Consider the following 24,855-nt stretch of genomic DNA (forward strand, 5'->3'; position numbering starts at 1 on the left):
AAAATTTTATCAGCAGATCTTTTAGTCCTAATGCATTTCCTTTCAGAGCACACAGAAGCATATTCACTCTGAATGCTCCCATGCAACAAGAAGACATTAAAAAAATGAAAACCCATGTTCCTGTGCAGCACCAGCAATTCAGCTGTAAGTCTTATGAAACAAATTTAGAAGCAGGCTGTGCCACAAAAAAAAAGCCTTCTGAAAGTGTCACTGGAGACTTGTTTCATTTCTGATCACCAAAAGAATGTCAGTTCAGAATTTACCTTAAAAATTCTTTGCAAAAATTTTTTTCAGCTCATGTGAGGATGCAGATGAAAGCCTGATTATACAAAGAACCCAGTGTGCATTCTGTCACATATTTCAAATAGTAGGAGATTCCTTCTTTCCTGTCCTCACAGGAAGCTATTCAATTCCCTATAAAGCCTTAAATCAGTTTCACAAAAGACTTTGACAGCAACAAGAGAGGATGTCAACATGAGTTACGTTAAATTTGTCAAAAGCAGGTGCTTGTAGATATTTCTTCTATTGTGAAAAAGACATAAAAAGTTAAAGGGAGACTAACTGAAGGAGGAGAGGGGAACCTGCTCTGACATCTTATATGACAGACATCTTGCGTAACTTACCCAAGTGGCAGTGATTATAAAACAGTGCTGTTGATTTGGAAGGCCAGAAGCAGGAGGAAAGCTGCTACCTTAAATGCCTTACTCCAGTGCACCCGTAAAGAACACTGTCTACATTTTTTCATGTGTTTTCCCTCGAGATGGCGATCCCTCCAACCCTGTTTGTACCACACAGTAATGCAGAAAGCCCTATACATTTTCCAAAAGGTGGAGGCAGACCACACAGGCCCCCAGCAACACAGTTCATCTGCACAGCAGGGCACTGCTGCCTAGCCTGCTTCTTCCAAAACATGCCATGGGGATTTTACCTTCTTACGTCACTCTTCCAGGTATTTTCTCTCCAGTGCAGCAGTCTGTTGCTTTTACAAGCACATCCATTCTGAGATTCCTCCAATCTCTTCTCATAGACTCCAGAGAGGGAGCTACCAGAGGGATCTGCAGGCTACAGGTTGAAAATCACTGATCTAGATTTGGTACTTGTGACTCCTGGCTACCCCTCTATGAACATCTTAAAATTACACTGTTGTTTATTCTAATTTTTTCCACTTAGCTTTTATTCCACTGTTAGTGGAATAGTTAACTGTCAGCTTTAAAAAAAAAATACGTTAAGGTACTTTATCTGCAAACAACTATCTTAAAGTCACTTTGAAACACCTTCTGGTGGAATCCAGATTACTCAGCCAGCTGCTTTCCATGCTCATGTAAGGTATTAATAAATGGGAAAAATTAAAGACTTGCTGGAAAAAAGACTCTGTGGGCTAACTGAATAGTTGCCATACACACTTAGAGGAAAGAATTTTTTTTTAGCCAGAGGGGATAGCTTCATGATTTAAATCTGCAGTCTGAAATACTTAGTGTCCTGGGACGTCACAATTTATGTTTGAAAAGGTCAAAAGTTTGATTGAACAAAGTGATTTACACGCAGTTGATTCTGCAGGAAATTTCAAAGCTAATGTTCCATAAGGGCAATTAAGAGTCAACAACAATTTGAATAAAAGCAAATGCAGTCTCGGTGAACTTGGAAGGAATGTTTTTCCTTCCCCTTGCCCTTTAGGGTAGTACTTCTTGATTATCTCCCACATCTGGGAAAACCTATTCTTTGAGTCTGAAGGAAGAGAGCACACATCAAGGCTGACCCAAAGACCAGCACAAAGGGCCTGGGATCACTCCTAGCCCTTCCCTGCCCTATTTCCACAGTACCTGGCAGCAGACAGCCTTCCTGCCCCATACCTGTGGGAACTGTCCTCACCTGCTGCCCCTCCATTTTCCTCTGTCCCACTCAGGTTCAGGTGCCCAGGACCTGCCCCTCCCAGGGATCAGGGACAAGCAGAGCCACTGCTGCTTCTCACTGGTGTGCAACAGCTGGGGACAGCAGTGAGGTCTCCCCTTAGTTTCTCATCTTAAGGCTGAAGAAAGCCACTGCTCTTGGCCTCTTCTGAGATATAATGAAGAATCAAAGCCAGGACATTCTTTTACACTCTTTAAGCAAGAGTGCAGCTTCAGGTGTGGTAGAAAAAGAAAAGGGTTTGACTCAGTTGAATACACTGCACAGCTGAATAACCCTACCAAAAAAAAAAAAAAAAGTTCAACAGAGAAAACAATCCAGTGAATTAGGTTTTGACTTAATTTATTTAGCTCAATTTTGCATCACACATCTGTTAAGAATTACTCTTAAAATATAAAATTTCATTCTTCAGAAACACAATAATCTTTGCTTTGGCACCAACAAGAACCTTTCCTTTGGACCACATGCCATCTCTGGGTAGGCACCCCTCTCTGGCAAATAGAGTAATGCTTTGAGGTCTCCATTTCTCCCCACAGCACAGCCCCAAGAGTGGCCACTATCCACAGTTCACCCAGAAAATCAGGGGCAGGATGATCCTGCTCCTTCCCTGGGACAGCCTTCTAATTTTGGGTGGTATTTGGCTGGCCTAGAAGGGTGGAGCTGCCCAGTATGCCCCTCCTAAAGTGGCAGCAGGTCACTCTCAGCAATGACTCCCTGTCCACCTGAGCACCAGCAACTAAACACTGCATTTCCATGGCCAGAAGGCCATCAAAAGATCAATAAATCAATAAATCAACACCAACAAATGCAAGAGCAGCAGCTGCCCCACTTTTCCTCAGGAATTACCTGATCAGACCACTGATTGGAATTAAGTCATGAATTTCCATTCATTCACTCTTGATTTTCTGCCAAAGGCATCCACAGGGAAAGATAAATGTTGCTGCTACTGACTGAAATCAAAACCACAATACACATCAATGCATCAGACAAATTAATGCTGTGTTTTGCTATCACCACAAGCCTGCCTCTGACAAGCAACACAAAGGAGAATTACAAGCTCTGAAACAAACCTGTTAACCAGAATTATGTAAACCTGAAGGATTTTATCAGATGTATTTCTATCAAAATAAAAGGGCAGGATTTGCTGACAGTAGCAAGGTGGGAAATACTAATTGCTAACACTAAAATACATCAATTAGATGTATAGCAATAGGTTTACTAGACCTAAAAATAAAATAAATAATAATAATAAAAACTCCCTCACAGAACCGAATAAAGTGTAACATAGTAGAACTGTAAACACACTAAAATTTCATTCTCCTTAGGGCTACCTCCCTTCTGAATGAAATTGCTTGCAATGCTCTCACTAAGTTACTCCTGGTACCTGGCTCTTAGTGGGGTGTGAAATTTAAATGCATTGTTTGAGCATCTGCTTTGGAAATCACTCTCCTCCCCTTTTCTACCTACAGTAAGAAAAATCCTCGCAGTTGTGGAGTTCAGAGTTTTTTCTCACATCCATATCTAGAAAGTTCATAACAGAAGAAGAAGATGGGATCTTAAAATACTTTGTTAAATTGAGGTATTACTATCTTAAGCAGGACTATTTAATCAAAACATTTAGAGTAAGTAAAATTCTTATTTTTTTCTCTTCAGCCATGTTCAGCAATAAAGCTTCTCCTTGCTGAACTCCAGAAAAAGCTGTGCAGTTTCACAAGCACTATTGTTCTGCACACCACTATTAGTAACATCCACTTATTGTTAATGGATTTAAAAAAATCTACTGGAAAATAGACAAATGGTAAATAGTCAATAGAACAGATCTGGGTCATCAGTCTTTGGGGCAAGAACAAAGGAAAACACTGAAGTTTTGTCCTCATTCACCTGCACAAGGTACCACCCATATCACCACTGGGATTCTTGAGAAGATGGCAGCTATTCACTGCAGGAAGTCCATTCTCAATTTTGAAGCCAAATCGCTGCTTTTTATATATATTGCCTGTCACTAAAAGTGAAAGAATTTTACATTATAGGAAAGAAAGACAATGGAGCAAATCTGTGTTTTATATTTGTCATATACTTTATGAAATTGTCATCTCTCTCATGTAGACTTTCAGCAATGAGAAATGAGGGGTGGTGTACCCCCACTGTTCCATGGTTTTATTTTAAGGGCTTATTTCATCAGTTAAAGGTTGTCTTTTAACATCATTAAGGAGTGCAAGGGCCAAGAGTAAACACAAAGATTTCATTTTTATACCTACCAGTCTGCCACAGGGGACCATTCAACCCACAAGCTGCCATCTTACCTAAGTAAGAGGGTTTTTCTACTCTAAGTAGTAAATACCCTACTTTGCAATTGCTTGCTCCTTTTCACTTCTTCAAAGTGAAGAAACCTTCAACCATCCCAGAGAAATGGAAGACTAAGGGATGAAATAACTGGGGACTTAGCCCAAATCTCCTCACATCTTCTGTGCTGCAATTACTGTCCACAGTAATTGCTGTCTAGAGACTTTGCCAAATGTGTCATGGTTTGGTGTTTTGTGCTCCTCCTTTACCACTTGCCACTGTTGGGATTAAAGGAGCAAAAGCCTTTGAGGTACAAATTACCTCTGAGCCAACCAGCCAGGGTGATGGAGGAATAAATAATGTGACCTACACATTTTGTCCCTCAAAAACATGTACTCCACAGACTGAGCTCATGAATTCCACTTTCCTTGGCCCAAGGCCTGGAAACTCAAGTCTTTCCCAAGTGCCAGACCTCCCACTAAGGGCAAAATTAACCTCAGTTTACAGGTCAGAGCACTCTGATTTCCTTGTATTTCACCAAATACTGCTTTAACGATATGAGGAGAATGAGGTTGTCTGAGTAGTGTCATCTGAGACCATCTGGTAGGTTTTTGAAATCTGAAAGTTGTTTGTTTTAGGCTTTCTTTTTTATGCAACTCTAACGGGTATTATGCAATCTAAGAACCATCCCTCTTCCACTTATCATTGCAACCTCCTCACTAACCACAGACAGTCCCTAATGCAGCATTTCACTGCAGTTTAGAATTAACAAATTCATTTACATCTTCCTCACGACAAAGGAAACTGCTGTAAGATTAATAATGCAGTGGTAACAAGGATTTGTAAAGCTCTCTTCTACATCCTGCCTCTACAGGAAATGCTGAAATTGCAGTTTAATGCAACAATCCATGGAACCAATCCCTTTGGCTTTAAATGGCTCGCTAGCACACCTCACATGACTTTTAGGACTCAATCACTTTTAGGTTCACATCTTGAGTAACCTTCCTGCTGCTGTGTGCTATGCCTTTATCCCTCCTCCCCATCATTCCTCATGTGCTTGTAGCACCCACTCCCAAGAAGACTCTCCAGCCAACTGGCAGCAACCAAGAACATTTTTACAGTTTAGCTATGCTAATTGAATACCAGCTAGTTAATATTTAGTAAAAGATCCTTTAAACTTTTATAAACTAAGAGAACAAACCCAGCATAACCACTTCCATAAAATAAAAAATCTTTTCCTTGCTAAAAAACCCAGTTATTCAAACTTTTTAGAAAGGTAAACAATGCAAGCCTCTGCTTCTCTGCAGTCATTCCAATTTTTCTTTACTAATTGCTTCAGAAGAGCAGTTCACATTGTGTGGTCAGGCAGAGAAAAACATAATTAAAGTTACACAGAGATTGTCTAACTTGTTAGTATCCCAAGCCAAAAAGGGCAGAATGTACAGTGTACTTTTGAGAATGAGCTTAAAAGGACATAGAATGTTTGCCCTAATTTACAACAACTACAATGAATAAAAACCTCAACTTTTTAAATTGGAAGAAAAATTGTATTTTCCATAGAAAAGCTTCATTCTGTATATAGGCCAACCCACCCTTACCTCCAAACTAGTAACACACATTCTTTCATGCTTGCCTAGCCATGAGACACATGAACTAAAAAAAATCTACAGAATTTTTTGAACTAGAAAAAACCTACACTGGTTTGCAAAGATTATCTAACAATACAGGATGTCAAAGGATGGTCAATTGAAAAATCCAACTGTAACTTTGACTTCGGGAAAACAAAAAATAAATCAAAAATTTCTGCATAGAGCAAAGAGGTCACTTCAGTGAGTTAATACCCACACTTTCCAAACTCTGCAAACTTGAATAAATGCCTTATTTTATTAATCTATATTTTTATGAAAAATTCAAAGAAGAAAAAGGGGAATGAGATCTATTTTACCCTGTAAATTGTGCACAGACAGTGAAGGATATACTACAGAAACAGCAAATAGCAGCAAGAGACCGATGCAGCAACCCAGCCTGTCCAACAGGTTTTAGGGAATACAGTTTGCTCAGGAACCAGACCAAATAACACCACACTCCTGGGCTCCCCTGGGAACAGCTGAGGGGAGGAGAACTTTTCTCCTGAATTGATCAAAGCAGAGGTGGTGCTGAGCTGCAGTTTGGAAAAAGCACAGTCAGATGGGTGATACCATGATAAGAGTCTGGGATTAAAAACCAGTCGACCACGTCACAGACTGAACCAGAGTTATCATGAGAACACAACCAGTATTACTATTAACTACTGTATTTTGAAGGTGGAAATACAGTTTTAACTTCACTCAAACAGGTATTGCATCACCTACTCATATCCTGATCAGGCACTGCATTTATAACATAAAGCTTCAAATAATTATTCTGCCAAATGATAGGTAAGGTCAGAGTGCTGGAGACATCCCCAGTATGGAAATGGAATTCAACAAGCAGCTATTTTGGCTGTCTCTGATCTCCTACATGGAGATGAAACATTTCACATGCCACCAATAAACAACCTGAGCACAACTCCATTAATTAAAAAAATTTTAAAATTAAAAAAAGTGTTCTTTTTTTTCCCATTCTACAATGCAAGCAGAAGCGCTGTGATAGACATATTGGTTACTCCCAATCACTACTTTCTGCTTAAAGTTGAAATAAATATTTTGGGCCATACTGAAAGCCTGAGTCATCATCACTCATAGATCCATTGTCCACAAACTAGTCCATCTTCTACACACCCATTAAAAACTGGACAGGTACCACAGGCATACATTCATACCTAACTCCAAATTCATGCTGTGTTGACACACATGCAGCCAAATTTTCAACACAGCATCTACAAATGATTTTGGAAAACTAACATCTATGTTTATGATAGTCACAAAGGGTTTTTTAATACACAGTGTTGACCACAGCCAGTGTTTTAACTCTTCTACTCTCAAACACATAACAGTGCCTTTCCCACCACTTTTTTTTTTAATATTTTAAAAATATTACAGAACTATAAAGAATGTTCTATGTTTTGGCTAATTGAAATTGAGTGTTTTACATAACCTTCTTTACATCACAGGAAAACCCCAAAGAACTAGGGAGAAAAAAATCACACAAGCAAAAATCACCCAGTCAAACTAGGAAAGATAATTTGAAAGTGAGAAAACCTTACTTGCACAAGTAAAATTATTGAACTGCTGAGATAGAAAAAGAACAAACATTCAAGCCAAACATTTATATAGGCCATAATACGGATGGAAATAAGCTCTTTACACTTTTTTTTTTCTTAACATAAGTGTAAACACCACATCTAGTCAGGAGACTTTTAAACAACTTCTTTAAAGTTATATTTTGTTGCAGTTGACTTCTCCCATTCTCTTTTAGGGCAGTTGCTACTGGAGTTTTGCACAAAGTCAAGTCAAGGACACTCCAACCACCCTTAGAAATGACAGACATTTCAGTCTGTCATCAGAACTTGGTCAGCATAGTTCTGTACACACACACACAAAACATCAACATATTTAATAATAAATTACAAAACTTACTTTTCTGTATCTGAGGATTGTTTCCAGCCTCCTTGAAGATCTCCTGTGATATCTTTCCCAGTATTATTTAAGACGGCATCACCTTTATTTACAGAATCCTCTTTTTTTCTACGTGTAGGCTCTTCAATTTTTGGGTGCTTTGGCTGCATGTCCTTTGGAAAGGTATTTGTGCTCTGTAAATCCTTTTCACATTTGTTGGGTTCATCTTGGAAGGTAGAGGGTTTAGATTCTACCAAAGAAGATTTTGTTGCAATATTAAATAAGCTTCCAAGGAAATGAAAAAAGCCTTCTCGGGGTTGCTTGTCTTTATCAGATGTTTTGCTTCCAGGAATCAAACTAGGAAGGCTATTGGCCTTTTTCAGCTCCTCCTGGATTTCAGACTTGCTAAGTTCTTCTGTGGAATGGTTCTTCTCTTCATTTTGACAAGCCTAAGAGAAATACAAAAAGCACACAAAGATGATGGTTCCTGTCATTTTCACACATTCCCAAATTCCTTGATTTTAATTTACACCTTTGCATTGTATTCCTTTCAGGAGATCTGCCATTTAAAAACGTTAAAGCCCACTGCTTGTTTTCTTCTTTTTGTACCAAAGAGGTCCCTATTCCACAAAAAGTAAAAAGGACTAACACAGGCTAGAATACTCCCAAAGCAGCTGCAGTTGGAAAAAATACAGGACAGATGGCAACAATTGCTTCAAGTGACATCAAAAACATGGGGAAGAAGCAAGGAACAGTTATTTCACACTTCAGACTAATCGTCTCAGAAAGCATAGCTTCACAAACAAACCTCCATGTGCTTGTGAGAACAGTTTTCAGCTTGCAAATCTAGGCAAGAACACCCAGCCAAACACAAACACTCCACAACCTTCTGCACTTCTGAAAAACCAAGGAGAATCAAGAACAGAATCGGGATAAAACAAACTCCACTCACATCCCAGAGGTGAACTACCTTAGTTCAACCCTCTGGCCAGCTCTCCTTCAACTGCACAGTTTTTGCAAATGGATTTGTTGTCTCCCACACTCTCCAGCATTCTCTGCCTGATTTTCCACACAGCCAAAGTCCTACAGAGCACCAGCCCTGCACCTCTGACCTTCTGAACTGCTATCGGCCCTATCAGTGAGCTGAAATGAAGGAGCACCAAGGCAGGGCTTCACCTCATGCAAACCACATGTTCATTTCTTCCCTCAACTCAGCTGAGCATCTACACCCAGAGGCAAGGCAAGCTCTATTCCTCGCCAATTCATGCCCTTGAATTTCCTCCATGTCAGCTCCTCTCAGAGATCCAAGGACTCCTGTCCAAGCTCATGTTACTTCTGTCAAGACCATCTGCCCAAAAGGGTGATGCAACTTCAACTGGAAGGCTTCACAGACACCACACATAGCCACATTTTTAGCTTCACAATCTGCAAATGTGTTTTCTTCCTTGGATTAAAGTTTTCTGGGAGGCACCTCCCTCCCCCATCCCCACTCTTTGTAGTGGATGCCATAGGTTATTGCTGCCTATTTTATCTTTACAGTACAACCCTGTAATTTCAATTCCTGATTCAACCCAGTTCATTAACACAGATTAAAGTTACCCCAAGCTTTTCTCAGATGAAATCTATCCTGCTGAACAGGAGTGGGAAAGAACATGAACAAAAAGTCCTATGCAAATTTTAGTTGTGTCAACAATTCATTTGGATAAGAGTAATTGTTTCAAATTGGGCAACACCTACACAGAAAGCTACTATTTCCACGAGGTGACCAATCCTATTTAAGATTACTTCAAGTTGAAATAAGTCAGCAGACTTATTTGTTAATAGGTCACCAAGGATCATGTTAATGATGAAAAAAGTGTTTTAGTGAACTCAGCTTCATCCTGAGGGAACAGCAATTTCTTAAGAATTTTCAAGATATATTTAGTGATACCGAAGCAGTGGTCTTTAAACTTCAAGCAATTATTTTTTGCCCTTTAAATACAGTGCAGATGCAATTGCTTAATATTAGAAGATGCATGTGTTGAAAATGGAATTGTTTATTGTAATTGTGAGGATAGAAATTGAACAGCTCTAATTTGTCCTTGAGAAATCCACACAACATCCATTTTCTTTGTACAGGCAAGACACTTGTACAACCACAGTGAACTTCTAAGTAAACTTTTAAAAGTGGGCTAAGTCAAACTCTGGCCTTTTTTCATCCCACCTGCGACAAACCCTGCCTGCTTCCCCATATACTTCTCTGATCAACAGCTGATGCATCACAAAGGGGTGCAGTCACTCCAGTGGGATCAGAGATTTACCACTTCACATGTCACCTCTATGCAAACCCACCCCTGGAAACGAAGATGCCAACATTGCAGCTTGGGGATGTGCCACAGCTCTGGCTGCTGTCTTCAGTATTAGACAAGTAACACCATGAGCCTGGAATGAACCTCTTAAATAATTGCCTTTATCTCAGAGGAACTGAGTACTTTGCATGAGGAAATAAAAAACAGAAACACGACAACAAAAGAATTTCCAAAATTTGATGAGTGAATGATTCACCATGTTAGCTTCAAAGTTCTGCTGTCATGTTTTCTTCCTTCACTTTGACTAACATCTCAGCATTCTTCAATGCCAGATTTTAATTCAGCTTTAAGTGAAGGAGGACATTTCTCCGTAGTTTTGTGATTTGTACCATTCACACAGACTTGTCTAATCTAAAAGAGCACCTCAGTGCAGGAAAAGCACAAAAATCTTATTATTTTCTCTGCACAACCCTTTTCGGCCATAAACATTTATATTAACTATTAAAATATCTATGACACAAACAACTAAATACATTAACTATAAAAGAAATTGTTACATTAAAAACTTGACAAGAGTTTAGTTTTATAAGTGTTTTTGTTTGTTGTTTTGTTTGGTGCGGTTTTGCCCATTTTTTAAAACCATTTGTATTCAGAAACTAGTGCAGGGTTTGGGTTTTTTTTCCCTATTAGGAGCTGAGACATCACATATAGTTAAATCTCTACATGTGAAAGTCTTCTCCGAGTAGCTCTGAGACATAACACTTGTAAAGACTGTGCTTCTTATTTGTGAGCATAATTTATGCCCTGCTTGAAAAGCTGTTTTGTAGTCTCTGCTTCCAGAAACAGAAATCTATTTAGACTTTCCTTCGTCTTTAATCTTCCTTTCTTTACTTAACTTTTGGTAAATCAAAAGAACAGGAAGCTTTAATATGAAAGGGTCCTTCCATACCTTTAACCATAAATAGCGTCTTGCATGAAAAAAGCCACAGAGAACATTTACACTGTGCTTATTTGAAGATATATGTGGATATTAAGTTGTAACACAGAAACTATGCAAATTCTTCTTTCTTCCCTTCAATATAATCAATCCTACTCTCCATATATTCTCCCTCCTGCTCCACTTTGCTGTAAAAGACATCTTGAGCTATTGGTATTTCATAATTTGCACACAAAATCCCAATTCAAAGTCTGAAGCATTATACAAACAGCACTGTTCCTGCTGCAGATTTTGAAGTTCCTCCTGCCAGCAGGGAACCCTCGTGACACCCTTGTAAACCATCTTTTCTCAGCAGCCGGGTGGCTGAAGTTTGAATTACCAGAGGTTCTCAGTCAGCAAGGGCTACGTCCATCTGCCAAAAATACAACCTCTTTTATTGCCCTAACGAGGGAAATGAAAACATTACCAGCATTAAAACACAGATCTCTGTGAACAAAGCGTTAGCTTCCAGCCACAGCTGCCAGACATTTGGGATTTCCCTGCCCACGAATGAGCGCTCATTAGGAAGCAGAAACTCCAGACAGCCGCACAGGGACTTCTCAGGCCGCCTGTCCTGCGGCGCTGGGAGAACATCCCGCCTCCTGCACAGACACCCTTCCCACCTCTGCTCCTGCACCTGTGCCAGGAGACAGCCTGCCATCAGAAATTTAAGATCATCCTAATTCACCCCAGGGACTTCCAACAAGTCATTTAACCCCAGCATCCTGATCTGAGAACGGGTCATGGCACTACTCCTGAGTTTCTGTTTGCTGGCATTTAGAAATTAATTAACAGCTTCAGGCTGAAGTGCTGGGTGCACAAAGTAGCACATATAGGCATTTCCACATATAGTACAAGAAAATTAATCTTGTTCCTGGCCTTAGCTTTGACCTTTTAACACCACTGAGATGGCTGCATTTCATTTAACAATTATGAGCATCTCATTCAGTTTGAACACTGACACAGTATATAAATTCTGTGTGCAAAGCAAAATCCACAGTGATACAGCTGGGACTGCTGGCAGGCTAGTTCATCCCCACAGTGAGTCATAAATGCAGGTTTTTTAGCAGATTTTCTTTCTCTGGGAGGTTAAAGCATCTTTGGTGTAATCTCCCACTCTTTCTCAGTGAGTGGGACACACTGAGGTGCCTTAAATCCAAATGTGAAATACACTTTTGTTTTTTCAAGTACTGTGAGGAAAATATGTTAGGCTTTTGCAACCAAAAGGAGACAATACATATGGAAACCTAATGAAAAACTATTGGATGTAGTGAGACATAGATTAAGAACAAAGCTTGTCTAAGGAAATTAGAATGGCATTGTGAAAAATTCAGGCAAAAGTACTATCAGACAGTGAAATACACAATAAGAGCTCCTAAAAGTCCACTGTTGCTAGTGTTCATGAGCCAAATGGATTGAAAAAATACATGGTTAAAGTGGGTTTTTACTATTTAAGCCAGTAATTAGAGTGGCAGTGTAGAAGATGTAAGGGAGCTCCATCATTATAAAAAACTATTTAGTCTTTACTAAAACATACCTTTTAACTAATGAGAAAAGCAAAAAAACCCCAAAAGAAACAAAGAGTGACTTGGAGTTTTGGGGGAATTGAAGTTAAAGATGAACTCAGTACCTCTACAAATACCCAATTAACCTGAATACTTTTTAATACTGTGAAGTTTTCCTTCCCCATCTTAATTTCTCCGCTTGGTTTGACATGAAAAAAATCAGGTCATGGCAACCCAGGAAGACAAAAGTAACTAAAAAACTAATGAAATCATGGCATCTTCATAATCAGGAGTAAAAGTTAAACAACAGGAAGAAACTTTTAGTTAAACTGTATCAGTTTTGCATTTTAAAAATAAACCTATTTAAAGTCAATTACTATTTAACATTTGGAAAGACAACAGCATCTGTTCAAAGTTCAGCACTGGGACTTTAAAAATTTGTTTATCCATTTGAATTCTTGAAACAGCAAAGAGTCATTAATGTATAGTTTAATTGTCAGATGAGGAAAGAAAAGATGAAACAAGCATTCTCTGAAACTTTATAGTATTCTCCTAAAATGTGAGGAAGTATCCAGAAATACATTCCCTGATGAGAACAACAGATAAAGTGGTCAAAGTGAACATTTCAAATGGAAAGGTAGAAAAAAGGAGGTACAATTTGAAATAAAGTTTCTGCTCGTCACTTTCACAAGGAATTTTAAACTCAGTGAAAGCCTCTAGAATGACCAAATTAATTTTTAATTTAAAAGTTTCTCTTCACACCATTTGCAGAGCTGCTCGAAAATTTTCCCTTCTGTATTTTCTCATTAAATTATTTTAAAGCTCTGATTGAAGATTAAAAACTGGTACTAACTTCTGAATATGCAACCATCACCTCATTACTACTGTGGGCTACTGTGGAGCCAGAGAGAACAGAATTAAATTGTCTGCCTTACTTCTGTTCTTTTCCCCAAAGTCTTCCACACTTTCATTGCCTTTTAATGAATATGTTTTCACAAACATAAAACAATTTCTGTTATCTTTTATTTGACAGTTTCTTGAAACTTGGGTAAAAAAAAAAAAAAAAAAAAAGGGGAAATTTACCTTTTCAATTGAGAAGGTGACAGCACACAGGGAATGGGATGAGACTGTGATTTCCACCTGTACTTGCATTCTATGGGGAGATTACAGCACTTGGCATCACACTTCTTCTTCATCTGTCTGCTGGTTTTCTGAGCTAAACATATCAAGGTTTAAGCCTTTTTTTCCCTCCATCCATCCTGAAACAAAGTTCCCTGCTCATGATCCCTTCTTTGAGGAACTAAAGTAGCAGAGAAGGAAGCACATTTCAAGATCATTCTTTCTAAAAATCTTCAGTATTGCAAGGGAACCTACCAGAACTTTAGATGGGATGATCTTGAAATATCCCCCTCAACACATACAGCTGTTAACATCAAGCATCAATTTAACAAAGTATCCTGGGAAGCCAAAAGGTACCACCTATAAAATTCCATTTCAACAAAAGTCTACATCATGGCTGAGGAGAAAAATACCTGCTTTCACAAGAGAAATCTTGATTGTACAGACTCCAAAATAACTTCTGTTTTATCTTTCATTTGTTGCTGTGGGCAGCAACAACCACTGTTTTTACAAGTAACCCTTAGGTTTTTCAAAAATTCATGGTTGGCAGCAATAGTCCATCTCCCTTGACTCCCAAAAGAAAAAACATTCCCCTCTCTGATTTCTAATCATTAAGTCAGGAATTTTGCAGGAATTCACAGACAGCCTGAGCAGACATTACTTAGATAATTAGTGATGAAATTTTAAGTTATGAGATTTTTTGAAATAAAATCAATATACAATAAAGCCATGACAATATAAATCTCCATCCTATGCTATATGAAAAACAGTATGTAGTTAACTAAGACTCTAGGTTTAATTTTGATTTCTAACTTTTTTTGTAAAACTTAAAACTATATTCAGAATAAGGCACATTCACTAAGAACAGCTACCTATATTCAGCAAGTTCATGGGACTTCTAAAATGTCTTGTGTAAATTGGCACACTGCATGAAAAATTTTGTGACAGAGAATTACAGCACAAATTAGGCTGAAAGGAATGTGGCTAGGAAGGTCATGCAGTCTGTGCTCCTGCACAAAGTAGCTCTGGTAAATCCAGCTTTGTTTTGAGTATTTCCAAGCACAAAGATTCTCCAACTCACTTAGGCAAATTGTTCCAATATGTGACCATTTTTATAGTAAAGATAAAAGGGAAAAAAAAGTAAATTCATATAGGTGACTGGAATTTCTCATGTTCCAACTTGTACCGGTGCAACTCCAAAAAGAAGCTGGCTCCATCTTATCACATAATTGCAGTCCTTGCCATCAAAATTTAATACCATGTCTCCTGCTTAAATATAGCCATCTTTATGGCACCTTGAAATGAAATTCATGTCAGAAAGCAGAACTACAGAATAATCTCTATTTTCTATGTTCACAGTGTACAGCAGTACTTGTCAGAGGACAATTAGCTACAGGTTTAATCTGTAGCACAGAAGCTTTAGACGGCATGTTAAGAAAAAGGGTTTTTAATTATAAGGTCTATGAAATTGGTAGAACAGTTGTCTGATGGGGTTGGAGAGATCTTAAGAGATCTCCAACCCTGGAGGTCTTTAGAACAAGTCAGACAAACTTTTATCAGGTATGACAGAGAGATACAGAGATCTCACCTTGAGGCACAGGAGCAGACTTAATCATCTCTGCCGTACTTTCTGCCCCTGAGTTTTCTATAAAGGTTGAGACTGTCTCAGGTTAATTCAGGCTTGAGCCTATGGGCCAAATGATAGAATACTTGATGCTACTGAGATACTGTAACCTAAATTATACATTTGGTGTATCAAATTTGCACTTACTTTTTGGAACTTTTGGGTTTGCCTGACAAGAGCCCACATAGTTGTTTCTGTGCTGAGATGCTTAAGAATTCATTCCTAATGGGTTATAGAAGAATGGGCTATTTTCTCCATGCACTACTACAGGAAGGATATCCAGGGACCATGAAACACCCTTTTTCAGGGAGCACTGTTGCATTATTCCCTTAGAAAACAAAATCCCTGCAGCACTAAAAGTGAGGTTAATGATACATTAATGTGTACTGGACACTCTGTAATGCAGATACTTAGCACACTAAACATGACGTTCAAGAGCTGTTTACATCCACACAAACCATCTGCTCATCAATCACGTTGCTCAAACAGAGCATTTACTCAGAAAGGACACCCTTAACAGCCCTAATTCAAAGAAAGAGAAGAAAAACAAAACTTGTAAATAAATATTTGGAGGATGTGGTGTACTTTCTGCAATCACAAAGATGCAGCAAATACATGTCAGTAATATTTTCTTGAAAGTTTTCAAGTGATGACTGATAAAGTCCCCCTGGTGCACAGAAAAATTAGGCTTAATATTTTTAAAAGGTGCATATTAAAGTATCTTTTCCTCCCTTTATGAGCTAAATATTTCATTGTAGGGAAAAAAATAATAGGGGTAAAGTACAGAAGTTGTGCCTGAAGTGCTTAGAAGAGTCGAAGAACTACCATAGCTGTGCACAATCCCCAGCTCCACACACCCAGTCAGTTATAATTTAGACATTCGACCTTTGCTGCTAAATCAGAGACTTACAGCTCCTCTGCTATTTCGCCCCTGGCCTCCTGCTAAGATGGCCAATGAATATACAACACAGCATGGAAGTCTATCAGAGACAGGATGGCTCATTAATTTGATGACAGCTAACGCAGACACAACATGGTTTCACTTTTAGTCACCATCCACCTGAAATGCTGAGGTAGAAGCACAGCTCAGAGACATGGGCGTGCTTGGAAAAATGTTCAAAACTGATGCACATATAGATTCAGACATTCTTCACAAAGCACACTCTCCGTAACTTTTTTTTTGTCAGCCTACAATGACAAAAACCTTGATGAATAGATGAAAAAACCTAAAGCATATTTTAATAACACAGATCATACGTTTCATAGAATCATTTAGGCTGGAAAAGACTCTTAAGATTATCCCAAGACCACAATTAAGACAGCGTCACTTCTCTCCAGCTACTCAGGTGCAGTCTGGTGATCTTTGCAGAAAACAGTTTATTTTGGCCAATACGGGGTTACCAAATTTCAAGTGTGTACTGAAGACAGCAGTGAGAGGAAAAAATAGAAAATATTTTCCTCAGAAAATGTAGCAAAGGGAGCATCAGAAAACCAATACTTTCTCGACTTCCTCTGAGTAAGTTTTTACTATCTAGTTGTAATTTCTGTGCACATAAGATAGACTGCTCAAAGTACTCACTACTATGCATAAGAAACTGTTCAAGTGTATCACAAGGTTTTTGATCAGCTTAAGAAAGAGAAAAGTTAGACAGGAAGCTCTCAGTACAGCTGAAGAGTCATCACATTCTACTAGTATGAAAATACACCTTCTTCCTAAAGCCTATACAATCACCAGGTATTATTTCAAAGATAATGTCATGGCTTTAGGCTTTTTAACATAGGTCTAAAACAATATAATTAAGTAAAAAGTTATGGCAAGGCAAAGAGGAGATCAGATAACTGGAAAAAAACCAGCACTAATTTTGGCACCAGCTTTTAGTACAGCATTATAAAAACACAAGTTCTGAGTAAAAGACTACTGAAACAGATTCAGCAGGAAAGATTCTGAATTGTGGCTTTTGTAAATTAAAAAAAAATTAATCAGATTTAGTTTTTGGCAAGAAAGAATTACTCTTGGGTAACTTAAACTTGCTATGCTTGCTTTGCTCCACCTACACATCCTGCTTTTTCCCTGAGACCTAGTCCTATTCATACTTCCTTTTAAGCAACTCCTAGGTGCTGAATCCTGCATGCTTCCCCTTCCTCAGTCCTGTCCTGGGGTGGACCCTCCTCCAAAGGAAAATCTAGTTTGGAATTTTTCACTGATCTGACACAGAAAAATGAGATTATTTTTAAAACTCAGGAAATTTTCTTCTATTATAGTAGATAGAGTCTTCTCTGGTTTACAAGAAACCTTTCTGCCTGCATTCCAGGGCATAACATCAATGATTTATGGTAACAGGAAACCATGCAGTGGCATTTTCCAGGAGCTCTGAACTGACAGAGTTGGCCTAAATCCACCTGGCTTCTGAACAAACATTGTTTCCCACCTTGCTGTAGACAAACCACAGTCAAAACAGAATTTTATTGAGCAAATAACCTTGCCGGGGTCTTTGTAGAGGCAACTTCACCAAAGTTTTTGCAGTCTCCAACTTTGGTGAAGCCCAAATAAATGGTCCCTACATACTGAGGATGCAACTACACAGGGACTGCGGGCCCTACAGAAGATGAGCCTTCTGTACCTTTTCCATACACCATGAATGTTCAATAAATGCAACATGGAATAGAAATCTCAGATTAAGTGTGTTAAGAAGCCTACAAATAAATCTGGCAGACTAGCCAAGCCCCTTTTGGGGAAGCAGACACCATATTATCTGCACTGCACTGAGACAACTCAGAAAAGGAACAAAAATTCAAGCAAAATTGCTTAGTGACTGGATCACTAGAACAGCTCAGTGCAGGGCAAGATGTGACAGCTGTTATCACCTGTCCTGTACATAATTATTTATGATATTTAGCTGAATCTAAGCACAACTTTAGAGGTGTGCCTAGTGCCACAGGAGAAAGCCCTGATCACGAAGGAACATGTCCTTTTCTTGCAATACAACACTTACAGGACAAGACAAGCATGATTAACACGGGTAACTGGTGAGGAGCACCCGATGTACACACAGATCTCAGCACAAAGATCTTGCAGTGCTCTGGCTGGCAACCAGCAGACCTTCAGGCAAGCACAGACTTGCTGGTTAGATATTCATAAATTATACAGAAATGGTGCTTTAGAGCAACGCTTAAACATGGTTTGATAAAAATAATAGTTTTCTTCTTCACTGGCAAATATGCAATGAAGCCTCAGTTCTTTCATGTAAGTAAATACGTGGATTTTCTTTAAAGAATGTGAAGCACAAATAGTTTTTGTGTCTTCAGGATGTGCATTAGAACCCTGGCACAGTGGACCTTAACCCAGAAGGTGGCAATCAGGTGCCACGCTGCAGTACAGGAGCGCATCCAACATCAAAACCCTAACAAATAGTCACAAGCAGAGGTGGCAGGTTTTACCTTAAATAAGTGTTAGTCAATAAAATTCTTACCTTCAAAAGTGCAGGCAGAGTTGTGCTTTCCTTTTGGCTGCTCTTTGAATTTATGGCTTCGTTCCCTTTGTTTTCAGAACTGAAAAACAAAAATATTTTGTTACGCTGAGTACTTGCATTATTCAAATCCTCTCAAGAGCCAACTCATTCAATTTAAACACAAGAGAGCTTTAACTTAGAAGGACAGAAAAACATATTTTCCAAACTGTAGTACATACTCTGCCGATATTGTAACTGAAAAACCAAGCCCCAAAAAGCTGAAGACAGAACCATAATGATTTTCACCTCATACAGAGGTTTTTGAACTTAAGCATTCAGAAACAGCACACAGCATTTTAGCTCTTCCAGCTGAAAAATAACAAGTTTTCCATGCCTGTGCATTGTTTTTCAACTGTAACAGAACAATGATGTACCACAGCAGCATTCATTGCCACAGGACTACCTGGCACACCTGGCAGCTACAAGGCACACCCCATTCTGAAGCCCGTGAGCAAGAGGAATGTACTCCTGGCAGGTGGAATCATCCCAAATCACAGCCACCACATTGAACAGTTCTTCACTGAACATGCCCCAGTGGGCCATGCAAATGCAGAAGGAATTTTAGAAAGGGGACAAAGGGTTTATTACCAAGGCAATGCCTGCTGTTCCATTTTAAAAGTCAGAAGTCCAAAATCATGTGTGTCCTTATGGGAAATTCACCAAATTCCTTCAAATTTTCTTGAGAGTTCATCTTTGGAATAAAGGGAACCAACTCCCTGACCTCAACTCCAGTTCTTAGAACAATCGTTACACACAATACAGCAGAGAAGATTTTAATAAAAAAATTTTATGCTACAATCAATTTAAAAGCTAAAACATTATCAAGGAAAACATTAGGTGATGTTAATGACAGACATCAGTTCCTGCACTGTGAACCATTACATGAAGAAAAATAACTGTACTAACATATCATATGAGTAAATCTTTCAATTTATTCATAATCACTTTGAATACCCTTCTTCACCAGTCTTAAACATTTAACTTTGCTATTGAAAAATGCAAAAGCCCTTATTTCTAAACTCATGTGAAGAGATGAACTGAAAGCTCTTTAAATAAAAAACCAATTATTAGTAGTTTGGTGAAATTCTGCCAGGATTTGAAGAAAGAATTAAGGTGTTGCTGTACTCCTACTGCTTCTGACTGTGAACCACAGGTAAGCACATTTCAGTAAGACTCCCAAAATGAAAGGTTTTCTTCCTATTGCAGATTAGGCATCTGCATTCAGTACAGAGTAATATATACTCAAAATACAAAAGCCACTCTGACTAAATGTAAGTTTCCTTCTCAGCTGCTCAGAGACAGTATTCCCTCAATAAAAATGACAGTAGAACTCTCCTGCTATTAAGATTTTCAAGTTCTTTCGCATCTTTTCAGAAGCATCAAAAGCAAAACTTCTTCCTCTCGCTTACAGATCATCTCCAAGTTGAAAACCGTGTACTTCCACATCACCTTAGGTAATCTCCCATGAAGCATTCATAAACACAAAGATGCTCTTTCAGGGAGAGCATCAGACTGAAAGTCTTAGCTGTTCTTTGCCTCCCTGGAAGACAGAGCAGATTAATTAATATTCTGACCTATTAATTTCTTCTGCTGCTAATGTGCTTCAGGAAGGAGATGTCACAATCACTCTGGGCAGTCTGGCACACTAATCGAAGTGTTTCTCTGCACACAACTTATTTTCTCTCTCCTAGTTTTTGTTTTGTTGTTGGTTTAAAAAAACAAACTAAAAATCAAAATACTCCGATCTATGTGGCTTTTCCTGATGTTGATACATTTGACATAAACAAGAATCCCCTGAAGAGTGGAATAATGAGGTTGATGTTTACCAGGCATTCTTACTAAGTTCAATGTATCACTCTTTATGGAACTGGCCTGCAGACCACAAATGAGATCCTTGCTTTCATGAAGTCCAGCCAGCATACTTTACACCAGTGTTGAATTATTGCATCACTTTGTTTTGCTCATATTCTTCCCTTTACATCATGTGTTTTTCCCCCCAAACTTATTTCATTTTCCTACTTCTTGTTTGTATTTGAAATACATGTCTGAATTACTTTCTTCTAGCTAGCCACAGAAATTCCATAGCATACATACCAAAACTGAAAGAATGCAATTCAGCAGATAAGCATCTTAAAATCAACAAGTAAAAAAAAAGTATCAAAACTTTCCTTTCCACCATAAAATAACCCTAGCTCTGGAAGCATTTCCCCACACCCTTTCACGGTTTATATTCTAGCGTTTCTACATTCCTTAACCTTTTGCTTTAGGGTAGTTCCTCAAACATGCTGACTTTGTCAGCAGAACCAGCTTTAGAAATCTCCACTCCTTCCTCCTCAACCTCAGTTATCTCTACATCCTCAAGTCAGCCAAGAAGGGCTCTCAGTATGGTGACATTTTTCGACAAAATCAAGAGGCAGGTAGAAGTTTAATAGAGGAAAAATCCAGCCTGTAATCCAGTTTACAGCGCAATGATTTGCAACAGCACAATGAAGGGGCAACAAATGTCACTCAGCAGCAACAGGAAGGACAAACCACTGCTGCTCACATCACCACAGCGGCTGCTTGGGGCAAACCTCTTCTCCCCTTAGCCAGGGCTCAGTTCTAAATAGATCTCTGAAACCAAATGGTTTTTTACAGCACAAAAGCTTCTCTGCTGCACAAAGGCCTCGTGGGTTGTTCAGGATAAAATGGTTTTGCTTCTCTCAAAGAGGCAAGGTCACTTCTTACAGCCTAAACACCACAGACATAGGAGCTGGGCCACACTCCGTGCCTGGGACTGGAGAACCTGCTGGCTATTGCTCATTTCATTCACACAATGCAACGTAGCAATCCCCACAAGAATTTCGTACAAATTTTAGAGCTTTCCCTCTTCTCATCATTGCATCCATGGCATCACTGTGACCTAGGGCTACAGCTGTATTTATAAAGTTTGGCTCCACTGAGTTTTAAGCTTTTCTAGTGCACTTTGCCACGGCAGGTACCACCAATGTTATCTCCAGCTGAGCACATCTAAACTTTGGCTTGTGCTTAACCACCCACAAATAGGCCAGCCACCTCTCAGGAGAACATTTCACACTGGTCCAGCCAGGAAGATGAATTAATTTTTAACTCTGTGCTTCACAAACTACTGTTGTAACATTATACACCCAGAAATAACCCTCTACAAACCCGAGTTTTGAACTGACTCATCTTTGCTTTTACGAAGTAAAAGAGCAAAGTGTGATCTTTGAAGAAAGGAAACATCTCTACCAATGTGCTTCCATGGGCTTCTTACCTATCCAGGCAATCATTTACAAATTGTCACAACCATTTTACATATTTAGACAGATACTACTCTAATTTTATAGATTTAAAGGGAGGGGGGGAAAAAAGGCATGGAAATCCTAAATAAAAAGACACTGTCACAATTAATTCTAGAAACCCAAGCCTCTCAGACATGTAATCTACTGCCCTTCTGTTGCTATTTCTGCTAGACATTCCTTTTTCTCTTAAGTATTAGTGCATCCAACAGAGATGGATTAATCTTTAGCGAAGGTTTAGAGGAAGGTTAGAGGGATTTCTTCTCCTCAGCTGTCTTGCTGCTCTTTCTACTGTCTTGCCAGCATGCCTAACCTGATTAGCATCACTCTTATTCTCTAACGAATCAAGATTAAATTTAAGTTACAGAATGGTATCTTTTGTATCTTCTCAACAAACCTTTCTTTGTGCCATTTTCTATTGCTTTTTGTTCCTCTGCTGCTGCCTCTGTTTGGCCTTTCTGTATCACTTGGACAGGTGGTGTCTGACTAGAAGCAGGTTTGTCGTCCAAGTTTTTAATCATTACACTTTGGAAAGAGAGGTTGGAGAGATTAGAGATTCTTATGAACAAGACATGTTCAAATTCTGCATTCACACAAAGAGATTACATGAGGGATTACAGTCAACAACAAAAAAAAGCAACTTAATTTAGCATATTTAAGTGCACGGCTTTCAAGGTCTTTTGCAACTGCCTCTAAAAACAGAACAAGACAATTACAAACAATCACATCTTCAAAAGGCTTTCACAGCATCTTTGTATGGTGTGAGAAGCCTGCTTCCTCCACCCTTGTCCTTCATAACAATCCCTCAGAACTTGCAAATTAAAAACCCATCCCCTTCTTCCTTTATTAATCCACCCCACCCATGTTATGCACGCAGCAGATTGTGAATGTGTTGTGACAGATAAAAAAAAATAAGCTACAGGAAACACACAAGGAATAATGCACAAACACACAAGTTTGGATGAGACTGACCACATGTAGAGTTCTTCAAACTGAAAGTAATTGCTGTGATATTTTAGGTTCCTTTTATGAGCAGAAGGCACGGACAGCCTCGTGCTGTTTGGGAAGGAGGAAATTAATGGGTACTCCCTTAAGGAAACGGGGACAGCTGACTAAAGCTGAACTTCAGTTCAGCACCACCACAGCACTTGTGCATGTTGACATGTGGATATACTTCTCCCAGGGCTCGGAATAAAATCTCTTCCAATGCAGCTCCAGCATTTATTTTTCATGAAGTCCACATGTAACCAGCCAGGTGAGTGCTCCAGCACTTTGCCAGCTCCCCTCTCTTAGGGACAGATGACTCCCTGAGTAGCCAAACCCACCCTGCTACCACATAAAGTTGGCATTGTTTGCTTTTAACTGGTGTTCTCAGATTAACTCAGGAATTTAATGGGATGACTCGTAATGGTGAGAGAATAAGCAATGCCCAACCTCAAAGATGTATTTTAGGTTTACTTTCTTTATTTCATTCTGGGGTGTAAGGCCAGCTCCTGACCCCTGCCTCTCCTTTCTCTCTGAACAAACCTAACAGCCCTCTCTGGGAAATACACTCATGTGGTTCTGATGTCATTACTTCTTTCCAATTCTACTTTGTGCCAACAGTTACATGTGCAGTGCTGACCTTCCAGAAAGATATTTCAATGGAGAAACACTGAAACAAGGATTTCATCACCTAGTGCTTTAAAATCCATTTGTCTAAGAGCCTACCTGAAGAATGTAAATGAGTGGAAATCCACAAGTCTAATAATACCATCAAATATAGATGTGCAAGACCTCAATGAAGTTTCAGCACATTACAGGAATTCTCACACCATATCCACAAACCAGCAGTAGTAATGAAATTTTTATTATAAAACTGCAAAGAGCCATAGGTTGCTTAGTATTGGTTTCTTCTTTGTCCCAGTTTCCAAGTGGTAATTAAACAGATGACTGCAAAAAAATTCAGACTTTTAAATTAATGTTTTTATATAGATATATATACCAGTTACCCTGCTTGCCATACCGACTCTTACGATTACTGCAGCTGGCCTCCTACATAATCTAGATTATGAAATTTCACCAAGGGAGACCTGCATCAAGCCTTTAACACGTGACAAGAAGTTATGAGCTGTGGTTGGAAAACAACAAACTATGGAAAAATTATTTTATCTGTAAATAAGACCTTTCCATGTAAACTACTACTAAATTCACTACATATTAGGCTTAACTATTCAAGTCTCATTTCTCAATCAATCTACATATATGCGGGACAGATTATAAAGGTCTCAGATTCAAATAACCTCTTGAAACCACAGGTCTATAAGATAAAGTACTTAAATCTGATTTCCCTTCCAGTTATATTCCTTGAGGCAGAGCCATTCCTCAAACTTGAACATTGTCATTTCTAAACTAAACTCCACTGAGCTACTTCACTTTAGTCTGTGAGGGAGTTTTTCCTGACATCAAGCTGTTCTGGAGATCTTTTCAGAGCACCAGGGTCTTTTTCATGCTAAATTATGGACACCAAAACTGGACTTGGTACTGCAGTAACCAAAGCATCCACAGAATATACGTGGTTTGTTATTTATACACCCAATTGTATTTTCTTCTCTGAGCCACCACTTTGGCAGCTCATGTTTAACTGGCTGCCAACCATGGCAACTCAGTTTGTTTCCAATGTCATCTACATGGCGATTTCCATAATTTTCACTCAAGTCATCTGCTAACCTCACATGCTACAGTTTTGTCCTCTTTTAAATTATCTGTGAAGATATTAAATTGATTCAAAAACACATCCTTTTCATTTTCTTTAAACAGATCAAGTAGAAA

At 38.8% G+C, this 24,855-nt stretch overlaps 1 protein-coding gene across 1 annotated transcript in view; it reads right to left on the reverse strand.

The window, feature by feature from the left end:
- CRYBG3 (crystallin beta-gamma domain containing 3) overlaps positions 1-24,855 on the reverse strand; it is a 79,853-nt gene that overhangs the window by 47,211 nt on the left and 7,787 nt on the right. The window contains exons 2-3 of the mRNA XM_030263801.4: positions 18,707-18,785; positions 7,746-8,173 (exon numbers count right to left, since the gene is read on the reverse strand). Coding sequence (XP_030119661.4) covers positions 7,746-8,173; positions 18,707-18,785 — 507 coding nt within the window. The remainder of the gene's footprint in view (positions 1-7,745; positions 8,174-18,706; positions 18,786-24,855) is intronic.

Source organism: Taeniopygia guttata, chromosome 1, assembly GCF_048771995.1.
Source record: "Taeniopygia guttata chromosome 1, bTaeGut7.mat, whole genome shotgun sequence".
Taxonomy (NCBI): domain Eukaryota; kingdom Metazoa; phylum Chordata; class Aves; order Passeriformes; family Estrildidae; genus Taeniopygia; species Taeniopygia guttata.